At 34.5% G+C, this 12,613-nt stretch overlaps 1 protein-coding gene across 2 annotated transcripts in view; it reads right to left on the reverse strand.

The window, feature by feature from the left end:
- The window catches only part of MED13L (mediator complex subunit 13 like), a 262,490-nt gene that overhangs the window by 54,319 nt on the left and 195,558 nt on the right, over positions 1-12,613 (reverse strand). For both annotated transcript variants that reach the window (XM_011355833.2, XM_023528246.1), the window contains exons 5-7: positions 3,919-4,064; positions 1,179-1,370; positions 620-808 (exon numbers count right to left, since the gene is read on the reverse strand). In XM_011355833.2, the coding sequence (XP_011354135.2) occupies positions 620-808; positions 1,179-1,370; positions 3,919-4,064 (527 nt within the window). The remainder of the gene's footprint in view (positions 1-619; positions 809-1,178; positions 1,371-3,918; positions 4,065-12,613) is intronic.

Genomic DNA, 12,613 nt, shown 5'->3' on the forward strand with positions numbered 1-12,613 from the left:
TGAATATCCTTTCCTTAGTTACTAGCTTTCCAATGAAAACAAAGTCAATTACAACAAAATGTAATGTAAGAAATGTACTATTCAACAAAGAAGGCAAAATTCTCCCAATTTAAACAATTTTCGAATTTTTCCACGAAGGGAAACTGTCAACTTTTCACATGTAAAAACATTTATCATTAATGTAGAGAGATACTGATAGGACAAAGCATTTACTTAGAGCTCCTGGGAGCTAATCTAACTTTATATATAATAGGAACCAACTATCCAAGACTTGTCCCTGCTGGCAACAGTCAACTGAGCAAAGGCTTCAGCCATTCTCTAATTCAGTGTTTTCCATTTGTTCAAAATAAAAAAGCAGCCTACATCTTGTCTCCTGACCACATGTATGGGCACATGCCCACATGTGTATAAAGGGGGGTTAATGTGTGTAGAACATAAGAGAAAAAACTAAATTGTTTAAGTTTTTCCTTCTCCATTTTGTAAAATGCCCATGTTACTCCACCTCCATCTCTTCCACCAGGAATTTCTCAGTGTGAGTTTTCTTACCTGTTCCATGGCGAGGGAACTACATGATTTTCTGGGATATCCTCTTCCCAGGACATTCCTGGATTGTACTCACCTATGACAGCCTGCTCTGGAGAGGTGGGAGGGGTGAGAGGCATCCCACAGTTACTTGGGTCCTTTGCACTACCAAGTCCTTGCTGCCCAACTGTAATGTGGCCGCCAGCACCGACAACACTCTGAGGAACTGGGATGTCATTCTGAGAGATCAAAACGAAAGCTGAAGGATAAACCATCCGAACGCCACCTGGAAGGAGAGAGCAAGGAGGAAAAGTTTACACTAGACTGCCAACTCTATTATTCCCACGGTCAGAGTCAAAGCTCACTGGTGACAGTGAGGTGCTCATTAGGAACTCCACCAAGTGATACGTTTCATTCTCTCCTAAGTTAATAGCTGTTTAAACATGTGTTCTAACATTATAATAGCATTTGAAATACAGGGACCATTGGCGCTTCAGGCAAGATAACTATTCAGCAGATACCACTGTGTCAAGAGAATTTTAAAAAATGAGAAAATTATGGAGATTATTTTTGATGAATCTGAGTGATTATCTTTTTAAATTAAGGAAGATGAAGAAGAGAGAATAAAGTTCTTCAGGCGAAATACTTTCTCTTACCAACGATTACTTCTACTGCCACGGGGAAATCATCGTCATATCCCAGCTCCTCTTCTTTCAATTCTTCTTTCTTTTTCAGCACCATTGGGTAGAAATACTGCCATTCCTCGATCAACTTACGAGTGGCTGGGTCTGACATCTTGTATGCTTGGCCTGTTAGTGTGCCATTTAATCCATAAGGACTTACCAGTACTAAGGCAGGGAGGAGAAACATTATGTTACATATCAGAGTAATAATTCATATGTGGTAGCATATGTGATAATTTAAGGTCAAAGCATAGCATCACTTAATGTTTAGTGCTCTTTATTTCCTAACTCCTTTTAAAATGTGATTTTTTAGAAGTTTCTCATTTTAATACTAATTTATATGCCTCTCAACTCACATCAGTTTTTGAAGGAAGTAAAATGGGGGAGACAGCTATGTCAACACAAAGTATATTAACTATCTATATATTAAAGCATATACCCATCTGTTTGATAATAGCTTATACCATGTAAACACCAAATCTTTGGTAACAGAACTGTTCCATACATACAACCCCTAAACCTGCCTAGAATTTGAATACTCTCCCTGTAGTTTCTGATACTTCTTAAAATCTGTGGTAATTAAAAAGTAATGTAGAAATAAAACTTCGAATAGCAGAAAAGTCCTAATTTATAAAGTCTAAAACATATGCTTAGCTTTAATTTCAGTTATAACTGTTTTAGAGGTCTGTGGATGAAACAACTCTAAATAAAATTTATTTTACTAAAGAACTTCAAGTCCTTCTATCTTTCTCTTTCAGTATTTGACCCTGATGTCATTTTCACTGAGCTAGACACAAAAATGTAGTTAACACAGTACTGAGAGTAACCCAGCCAGCTATTAACCTTGGGGTGAGTATTTCAACCCTCCGAGCAACACTTTTCTGGGGATAAAGGTCACTTTTTCTTAATCCTAATTTTAAAAAATCTCAGCGTAGTTATTAAATGGAATATCTTCCTTTTGATGGCTTTATTTTTTTTTTTTTTACAGCTGGGTGATATATCACATCAATTAAGACAGAGATAGCTGGAGACATCACATATTCTTTGTGCCTTTCTGCTGTTCCTTACTAATCCAAATCGGATAAAATTCCTGACTCCAACCAACACAGTTATCAAAGGCAATTTTCCTGGGTTAACACTTCTAGGAAATTCCCATATCAATATAGTTAATTATGTTCACTACATAATCCAGCACCTGCCCTAAGAATGTATCTCCTCCACATCAGTCATGGGAAATAAATAGGATAATGTCCAACAAAATTCTATGGTTTGAGGCATTAGTAACAAAATAGTAAGATTTAAAATAAGTGGTCTATAAGAATCTGGTATGGCTAATATTATCTTTCCCAGCTTAGGTTAGTTACCTTCCTTCATGACTGGTAATTCCTTGTTATCATAAATAACTGCTTTTATTTTGAGGGATAAAGTCTAGAATGAAGTCAGATGGTCCTCAGCAGCTTCGCAGTCAAGGAAACAGTATTTAAATAATTCTGACAATCCATAATATGCACATACTGCACCACTCTCAAGTGTAGGTTTGAGAATTGGGTTGTTTTATGTAGTAGTTCATACATAAAACACCCAGAATTACAGAATAACAAAGTACATAGCTTAAAATGTGTTGCAAATGGAAGGTAGGGGCAAAAGTAGGTAATAATTAGGACACAGTTAAATGAAGATTCAATGTTCTTTTTAACATTTTTAAAAAAGACTTAATTATCTTTAGAGCAAGAAACAGATGCTTTCATCAAATTAAATCAGATGATTCCAAAATTAAATCAGATGAAAACCAAAAAGCAGTAATAAATAATACGGAGGCTAAACACTCATGACAGACTGTTATGTCAATAAAAATACTTTAGTAAAGCCTGGTAAAATATCAGTGTTTTTTTTTTTTAAATTACAGTGTGTGCTGCCCAACTGTAATTTAAGATGTACTAAGATGTTTTCTATCAGACATCTCTAGTAATGATAAATTAGATTGAACCAAAAAAGGTTTTTCCATATGGTTCAATCTAATATCATAACATTAAAAAAGTTATTGATAAAAAAATTCTAAATTCCAAAGACAAAACCAAAGATATAAAATGCACAGATAGAGGAAAGGAACAAGGAGTTATTTTGGTAACATTTAGGTGATAAGCTGAGAATAAAAATACAAATAAATGTAAGTTAAATTACAACCAAATGCCTAAAACCAATGTAGTCTATAATTAAAGAAAATAATGAAGATATTAACATCACTGAAGAAACTATGTATTATACAACTCTAAATATTTGATTTTGGTTGAAATTTCAAATTCTAAGTCTAACAGTAATTATCTGCAAGTTATTATATTTCTGAAACTATGGAACAGAGAAAACAAGGAAAACCTTTAATTTATAAGATTTGTCAATTACTCTTTGGAATATATTTTTCAAATACTTGTTGATCTTCTGCTCTGAAAGAAATTCTCTACACTTTATTCCTCAATACAACTTCACGTATGACCACACTGCATATCTGATAAAATTTCAGCAAAAAACCAGCAAGCCATTATTTTTGTGTGTATGTGATATGGTGGTCTTATCTTTCTTCTTCAGAAACTGACCCTTATGCTTACCTTTAAAATATCCATTTAATATAACATCTCACTCTGCAAAATATCACTGGGGAAGTGGTTATCCACTTAATGGGGAAGGGTGGAGAGCTGCAGCAGCATCATTCACTTACCTTGAAATGGTGCAGGTGAAGACTGAGCCATGTGTATATGCTCCTCATTGATCAAATAAATTGGCTGGTGTTGGGCAATCTCCACACTTGTGCATACATTACTTTCCCCATGAAGAAAGAATGTGAAAGCACAGGACAAATGCTCACTAAAAAAGAAACAATGAGAAGCTCAACTCTTTTATTTTGGTAAAAAGTGAACGCTACATATAGGAACTAGAGATGGGATACAGCTTTATTTTATCAAGCATCCAGCAAAGCTTGCCCCCTAATGATATTGACAGCATAATTTTATAGTTGACTGTGGACAAATAATGTAAAAATAATATGTTGGCAAACTAAATTAAAACTGCCAGATAAATCTGAAAAATTAGTTATGTTATATTGTGAAATTTTGAAAGCTATCGTGCAGAATGCTTTCTGTTTCATTTGCATAAAGTCTCCTATGCCGACTATAAATTCCTAAGGACAGAAAAAGAATAACATTTTTCTACCTTATCATTTACTAGTATCTGAACTGGCTTTTAACTGATTCGAGGGACAATGACAAAACAGTTTTGCCTATGTTTGGTATGACATACAATAACATCAAATTTACAAGCTTGCAACATGACAATAAGGTTACAGCTGTTGATTTTAAAATAATAATTAAAGACACTGCTGTACGTAAATTCACAACATACAACTGCTAAAGTAATACAAGTGTCTAAATTAGCTGGTAATCTATTATATTTATTTTTGCATTTTCCCTCTGATCGCAAAGTTTTATTAAAGCATTTCACACATCTCCATTTTCCACACAATTAGCTAAAAGTTGACAAAAATTATGTATCTTAGAGAAAAATAATTTCAAAATTACTACAGTGATACATTCTTTCGAAGTTGTTAACTTTGGCCCTAGCCAGCCATAACATCTCCATTTCTCAAGACGGCTCTTAAGAACACATGCCTGATGAATCAAAATCACTGTAGGCCAGGCAATCATCATTGGAAAAATTATTTCCAAGGTGTGCTTCTTTTCAAAAGTTCTTACATTATTAAAGTGTGTGTTAAGTACTACCCTAAAATTAAATTTTAAGAATAAAATTATAAGGCTTTAATGGAAAATTAAAATAAAAATGATAAAATTTCTACTCTATCACACAGTGAAGCATATATATTCTTCTTTGCAACTGTGTTGAGATAACCTAAGAAAATTTTGTGTTTTACTAGAATGTGAAGTTTCATCAATAGGACACACCTAGCATTGGTACTTGGGTATTTAGCACAACACAATAAACTTAAGATAGTAACTAAAATTTTGTAGGAACTTTTAAAAGTTTAACATCCTCTTGATACCAGACTTTTTAAGTTTCAAGTTCACAAAGAGGAAATAATGCATACAGGTATAAAGAAGTGTCAATAGTAAAAATGCACTGTCCTTTATTTATGAAAATGACACTAGAAACATACCATCTTCAACGAACATTACACCTGGCACATAATAAGGTCAAAATATAGGTTTACTGATTCTGGACTGGTTAATTTATTATCTGTAAATTTCAGTGAAGAGGTTTGAGCTGAGTTATCCTATGCATGCCTACTATCATGTAGTAAATAGCATATTTATAAAACAACTGGTTAGTTACAGATATGTTCTCTTTTCCACTGATTCCCAATCGTGCATGAGAACAAATGCAACCAATATTTATCCATCAACTAGTAAATGCAAAGAATGGTGCAAGGAGCCTTTAGTGACACTGAATAAAAACATGGCCCTTGCCCTCAAGAGGTGCATAAGCTAAAAAAGTGACATAAATGCACATCAATAAATTAAAGTCAGGCACAAATACAGAAAAAGAAATAAAAATAAAAACCTATAGGAAGGCTAAGGTGTTCTGATTTGTTCAATATGGAAGATCCAAGTGCTTCAAGAAGAGAAGAACAAACGAAAATAGGGTTTTGGAAGCACACTGAAAAGGTGAGAGTGACGGCATGAGGCAAGCAGCAGATGCAGGTAAGAGGAGGACATCATTTGGAAATTCTAAAGGGAAGAATGGTGTGACATGATGGGAAAGAAGTTGGAAAAAGAGTCAGAGGTCATCCCTTGAGACAACAAAGAGACTTGTATGTGAAAAATAACAGGGAGCCAATTTAAGGTCTGATTTTAAAAAGTCAGCTGAATCTAAAGAATCATGATGAAAACTTTAACACAGTATTCACTTGAATTTACTATGTCCCCAAAGACACAGAAGAGAAGCCCAAATAAAAAACGTAGAAATTAAATCGATGACCTATTTTTTATATTGATAACTTTAAAAACAAAATATATTTTTAAACTAAAACAACATAAGAAAAATAACAAGTTACGGTGGAAATATAACAGAGACCCACCGATAACTATATAATTTTTGGTAAATTACTTCACCTTTCGGATCATAACTTCCTCACAGGTAAAATCAGTTGTTGGCACAAATTGCTGGGCCCCCCCAGAAGTCGTGATTCGGGAGGTCTGGGGTGTGCCCCACGAATCTGCATTTGTATCAAGTGCCAAAGTGCTGCTGCTGCTACTCCTTGCCCAAGGATGACACTTCGAGAACCTAAATCTCTTTCCAGCTATCCAATTCTATTTTTTTCTAAGATCATGTGAAGCAAGAAGGCAAGGATGACAATACTGATGCTGGAAAGTAGAATTCCCTTTTGACCCAGCAATACCATTTCTAGGACTTTATTCCACAGAAAAAACTACTGTACATTAACTATTACAGCCCTGCTTGTAAAAGTTAAAAACTGAAAACAGTCAAAATGCCCATCAGTAAAGTACCAGTTAACTGAAGTATGATATATCCTTACAAATTAATACTGTGCAACCACTTAAATGAAAATGATCATACTGGTACAGGAAAAACCTCCAACATAAACTCAAAAATGTGAAAAAAAAAAACCCTCAAAGCAAAAAAAAAAAAAAAAAAAAATGACATTGTGAATAATATGCTCCCATTTGTTAAAAAAAAAGGTGGGGAGGGGTGACCAGGGTAAAATATATGCACACACAATTTGCTTACACTAGCATAAAATTTCTCTGGAAGGATATACTTTTAAAAACCTAATAACCTTGGTTGTCTTTGGGGAATGAAATGGCATGAAGAACAGGGAAGAAAGAGAGAATTCACAATAGTCTTTTATACTCTTTGAATGTGGGGCCATATGTCACACAGAAAGTAATGGAGGCAAGATCTGAAAGAAGCCCTCCGTCCTTTCCGCGTGCAGTGAGCTTGTTGGCCCAACAGGAGGAAGGCACCAGAGGAATCATGGTGCTTCATCTTGTCATTTCTGGCTCTTAGTTGAAGCCTACTGAGATCATCTTTGATTCTGATTCTGTTATCCAACATACTGGCTATTTGATCAGCAAGCCATCAATATCTTTATCTACGTCATTCCTAAAACTAGCCAAAAAAAAAAAAGAAAAAAAAGACTACACTGAGGATAGAATCCTGTGTCATCTTATCAGATAATTCCCAAGTTACAAATTCACCAGAATGCTGCCACCCATATACTATCCCTTGCCGACAAAGGATACTCACAAAGATTATGTCAAATGTCTTGATAAAATCCAGATATATAACTCATATTTCTCAGATCCACAAACCTGCTTACTAAAAGTAAAATTCAGGTAGTCTGATACAAAAGCCAACCTCCTTCATTTCACAGATGAGAAAATAGAGATAAAAAGTCTGGCTTGTCGATACCATTATTAGAGGCACGACTTGAATTAGACTTAAAATTTAATGTACTTTTCCCTAGCTAGCTCACTATAAAAGGGGATATTAATTATTACCCCTACCGACTTATATTTTTAAATAAGTAAAATGAGATCACATTTGTGAAGAACACTGCAAACAAAGGGCCTTATAAATAGTTACAGATATACTCTTAGATAGTGTTATTATAAAGTTAGGAGGTAAAAGTTAGGAGATAAAAGTTATTACAAGTTCCATACCTGTTCTTATTCTCGTTTATTGCCCACTTTTATCTGAACCTTAAATCACTCAAATCTATCTATTTCATGTACTCTCATCATTTGAAAATTGAAAAGGGATTTAGAGATGATCAAGCTCAATTCCTTTCTAATTCAGGGGGAAGGCAGCTCTGTACCCAAAGTTACACACGTAGTTTAGAACAGGGGTCCCCAACTCCCGGGCCATGAACCAGTAGTGGTCAGTGACCTGTTAGCAACGGGGCTGCACAGCAGGAGGTGAGCAGCGGCAAGTGAGCGAAGCTTCATCTGTATCTGCAGTCGCTGCTCAGCACTAGCATCATCGCCTCAGCTCCCCCCTCAGATCATCAAGCATTAGATTCTCATAGGAGCACCGGTCCCTGGTGCCAAAATGGTTGGAGACCATTGGTTTAGAACTCAGTTAGAATAAAAATTCAGATTCCTATTCTTAGCATTTAGTGTTCATAGTACATTCATAATGTGCTACCTTAGATTGATGCTACATTCACATATTAAAATTAACCAGCCCCTGCATCATTTCTATTAACCCCCTACTGCTATAGACCAGAAAGTACTATCAAATGAATACACAGAATCAAAAACATTGTAATTTCACCCCAACTAAAATCGGAGCCTCACCCCATCTATTCTTTTAGGGTACTCCACTTAACAAGTTATTCCAAGCCTTCTCAACTCCCATTTATTCTCCACTTTTTACTTAGTAAATCAGGTCTGATTCAGGTAATTCTTTCTTTAACCTCTTTTTTCACTTACACATGTCTGCAGTTACCCTTGCCTCACCCTTCCCCAGTCTTTGAAGATGACATATTTCCTTTTCTCTATAAGCCCCCTACTCATTCTCTCTCACTCATGAATAGTCTTTATTTCTACCTCTGTATGTGCTCCAGGTTCTGCAACTGAAACACCTACTCTGGACCATAATACCCCTTTAGGGCTAGTGTCATATCTTTCTCCCTGTACTGACTAATATCGAATAATCAACATGTAAGTAAAACGGTTAGTACATATAATACTAATATTACTAAATTATCTACAAATAACTTTTGTGTAATAAAAGAAATAAATAAGGTACTAAGATAGAAAATAATGGAGGGTGCTATTTTAGAAAGAGATGGGTCAGAGAAAAACAGAAAAAAAGGAGGGAGCATTTAAACAGAGGCTTGAATCTTAAGAAAGAAGAAAATGATAAAGACATTCAAAGAAAAGGATATTATATGTGCAAAGGTACTGAGTTAGAGAGAGTTTGTCATCATAAAGGAAAATTTTAAAAAGAGGCATTGCAGCTATATCATTGTGAAAATGAAATAACAGGTACAAAATGATATGCCAGGTAAACCCGAATAAAAATAAAGCTGGTATAGAAATTAAAAAAAAAAACAATAAAATATTTTTAAAACATAGATTCATCATTACATTATAATAAATAGAGGAATTCAACAAGAAATTTAAACATTCTTGAACAAGTATGTACACAGCCATATGGTACGCAATATAACTTAGAAATATATTTTTAAATTTGACAGAAATACAAAGAGAAACTGACAAATCTGCAGTTAATTAAGATTTTAACATACTTTTTTCAGTATTTAAAGGAATAAGCCAATTATTAAGAACACACACACACGAAAACTAAAATGACATAAACTTGAATATATATATTGGCTTTCCAGAAATAAACAATGTATTCTCTTTCCAAGAACACATGGAAAAATGTGCAAAAATGGAATGAGTACTAAGACACAAGACAAGTCCTAACTAAATATCAAAGAATTGATATCACACATAGACTATATATTCTCTAATCACAGTGCAATTTAGTTAAAAATCAACATGTTCTTTTTTAAAGGTTAAAATAAAATCCCTTTGGAAACTTTAACATGCATTCCCTATATAAATCATGGGTTTCAGAGGAAATCACAAAATATTTAAAATGGAATAACAACAAAAGTAATATATGTCACAAACTGGGGAAAACAGCACTTAGAGAATAAATTTTATCTTTATACACCTAAAAGAAAATCTTAAATGAGATAAGTATTCAAATCAAAAGTTGGGAGGAAAAAAACAAAAAAGAGTAAACTCAATGAAAACAGAAAGGTAATAACGACAAAAATACATTAATAAAGTAGAAAAAAAAAAGAAAAGCAATGGAAAGGATTAACAAAATCAATACTTGTTTTGCAAGCACACTAAAAAGAAGACAAACCACTAAGATGACTGGTTTGAGGAAGGGACGTAGGGAAGATGCCAGTGCAAGGAGGAGGGGGCATAAACAAACAATCCCGGGAACCAAAAAGAGGAAGTAACCACAGATAAAGTAGGAATGTTTTAATGATAAAAATGCTATTACTAACTTTATGCCAGAAAGTCTGAAACACATGAAATAATTTTCTATAAAAATAGAAGATTTAAAAAATGTTTTGAAAATAATTAAGAAATGCACCCACCCACCTCAATGCCAACTTAGAAGGTTTTACAAAACTTTCAATAATCAATCTCTCTATTCAAATTGTTTCAACAAACAATAAACAAGAGAAAGCCTCCCAAGTCTTTTCATTATGCTTGTACAATGTTGACAGCAAAACTGGATGTGGTTATTACAAAAAAAGTCATCGCCTAAAAATTTTACTCATGAACACTAATTCCAAGATATTAAATAATAGTAACAACACTGTCCTAGATATCCAAGTCAATGCAACAGACAAGAAAAGTAAAAAAGGTATAAAAACTGGAAAGGAAGAGGTAACTATCTGCAGATGACAGAAATCTCTTAGATTTTCTATGCAGACAATTAGGTAGACTAATGGAAGTAATAAGAGAGAACAAGAGTTAGTAAGGTTGGCAGATACAAGATCAACAACAGCTGTGTTTCAACATGCCCTTTAGAAAATACCGTGGGAAAAAATACACCATTAGTAATAGCAATGAAAACTAAAAGGTACCTAGAAAATAAATTAATAAAAAACATGTAAGGCTTCTATGGAAAAATTTACAAAACAGTTGGTTTGAAGAATACTAAAGATATCAACTCTTTTAAAAGATGTAGCATATTCCTGGATGATACTGATATCATAAAGATTATAATTCTCCCCAAATTATCTTTAAATTCAATTCAATCCCAACAATATCCAATAAGTTTTTTGACAAGCTGATGCCAAAATTTATATAGAACAGAAGATCTAAGAGTCAAGAATGGCCAATATAATTTTGAAAAAGAATGAAGCAAGAGACTTAACCTTCCAGTATCAAGACTGATTATTAAACCACAGTAATTACAACAGGGTGGTAATGAAGCGAGGACAGAGGCAAATGAAACAGATCAGAGAACTAAGAAACCAATCCTCCAATGCCTTCCCATCTTACAAAGTATAGTAAAAAATGCAGCAAATCCCAACATCCAGCCCCAGTTACCTTTGTGACCAAATTACCTATTGCTCTCTCCCCGTCCCTTTCTCCATTCCAGCCCAATAAGCCTTCTTGCTATTCTCCAAACAAACCAATCACAATTCTTCCTCTGAGCCACTGAACTTACCGTTCCCTCTGTCTGGAACTCTCTTCCTCCTAGATATCAACAGGGTTCTCGCCTCACTTCCTACAAGTTTGTTTAAATGCCACCTCCTCAGCAAGGTTTATCCTCATCAAGTTACAGCCCCCAGTAACTCTCTTCGCTCTCCCCCACACAGCATTCATCACTTTCTAATATCATCTCTGGATACCAACCACAGGCGCTAGGGATCTAAAAACAGTTTGTAAATTGTAAGGCGATCTATATTATGTTCTTTCTGTAAATACTGGGAAAGAAATGAGACAGATGGGGGCAGGGGGGAGGAGAAAAGAGAAAAAAGAATGAAAGAAGAGAGATGGGGAGAGTGAGAGGTAGGGAGAGAGAAAGAGAAAAGAAGAGGGAGAAAAAGAAGAGGGGAGGAGGGAGAGGAAGAGGGTATGATGAGGAAGGAGGAGAAGTTTTTGGAGTCTTTATGTGGCAGTGTGTTTGTTATGTAACTTTGTCTCAGAGATTTGAGTTTTCCTTTTAAAAATTACATTCAAGAATATAATTATAGTATTAGAAAACATGCACATTAAGGATTTTATAGGGGTTTGTTCTATAGCTTTAGCAATTGCCACTTGTTTTTAAAAAAAAATCAATACATGAATAAAAGTAAAATAAATGCTAGAATACTTTATGACTAATAAACAACTGGGCTTATATTAAATCTAGAAGTTATTTGCAAGAATGTAATTTTAAGTGACCTATACAAACACTATTGATAAGGAATCATTAGAGCAATTTATTAAACTATTTTCAAAACATGAAATGAATTCTTACTTCAAGTATATAATGACTTAAAGAGGCTTATTCAAGTTTAAAATCATTTTAAGTTTCCCATCCCCCATTCCTTCTCCCCAGCTTCTCCTCCCTTCTTTTCGCCTTCTCCTGCTCTCCCTCCTCTCTCCTCTCTCCCCACACATACCCCCTCTGGATGCTTTATTACATTTCACCTATGCTGCAAGTATATCTCAAAATATTTCACCAGATGTTTCTAACTCTATTCCAAGCTTCAAAGACCTATTACTTTCAAAAATGAACTAAGAAAAAAACCATCAAAATATTTTGTTTCAAAGTAACCCGTGGGTAAAGATGGCAATGTCAGTTTGTGAGCAGTCAAAGCAACGGACTCCGACCTCACCACCTGGGAGCTT

The sequence above is a fragment of the Pteropus vampyrus genome, unplaced genomic scaffold (assembly GCF_000151845.1).
Source record: "Pteropus vampyrus isolate Shadow unplaced genomic scaffold, Pvam_2.0 Scaffold23, whole genome shotgun sequence".
Taxonomy (NCBI): Eukaryota; Metazoa; Chordata; class Mammalia; order Chiroptera; family Pteropodidae; genus Pteropus; species Pteropus vampyrus.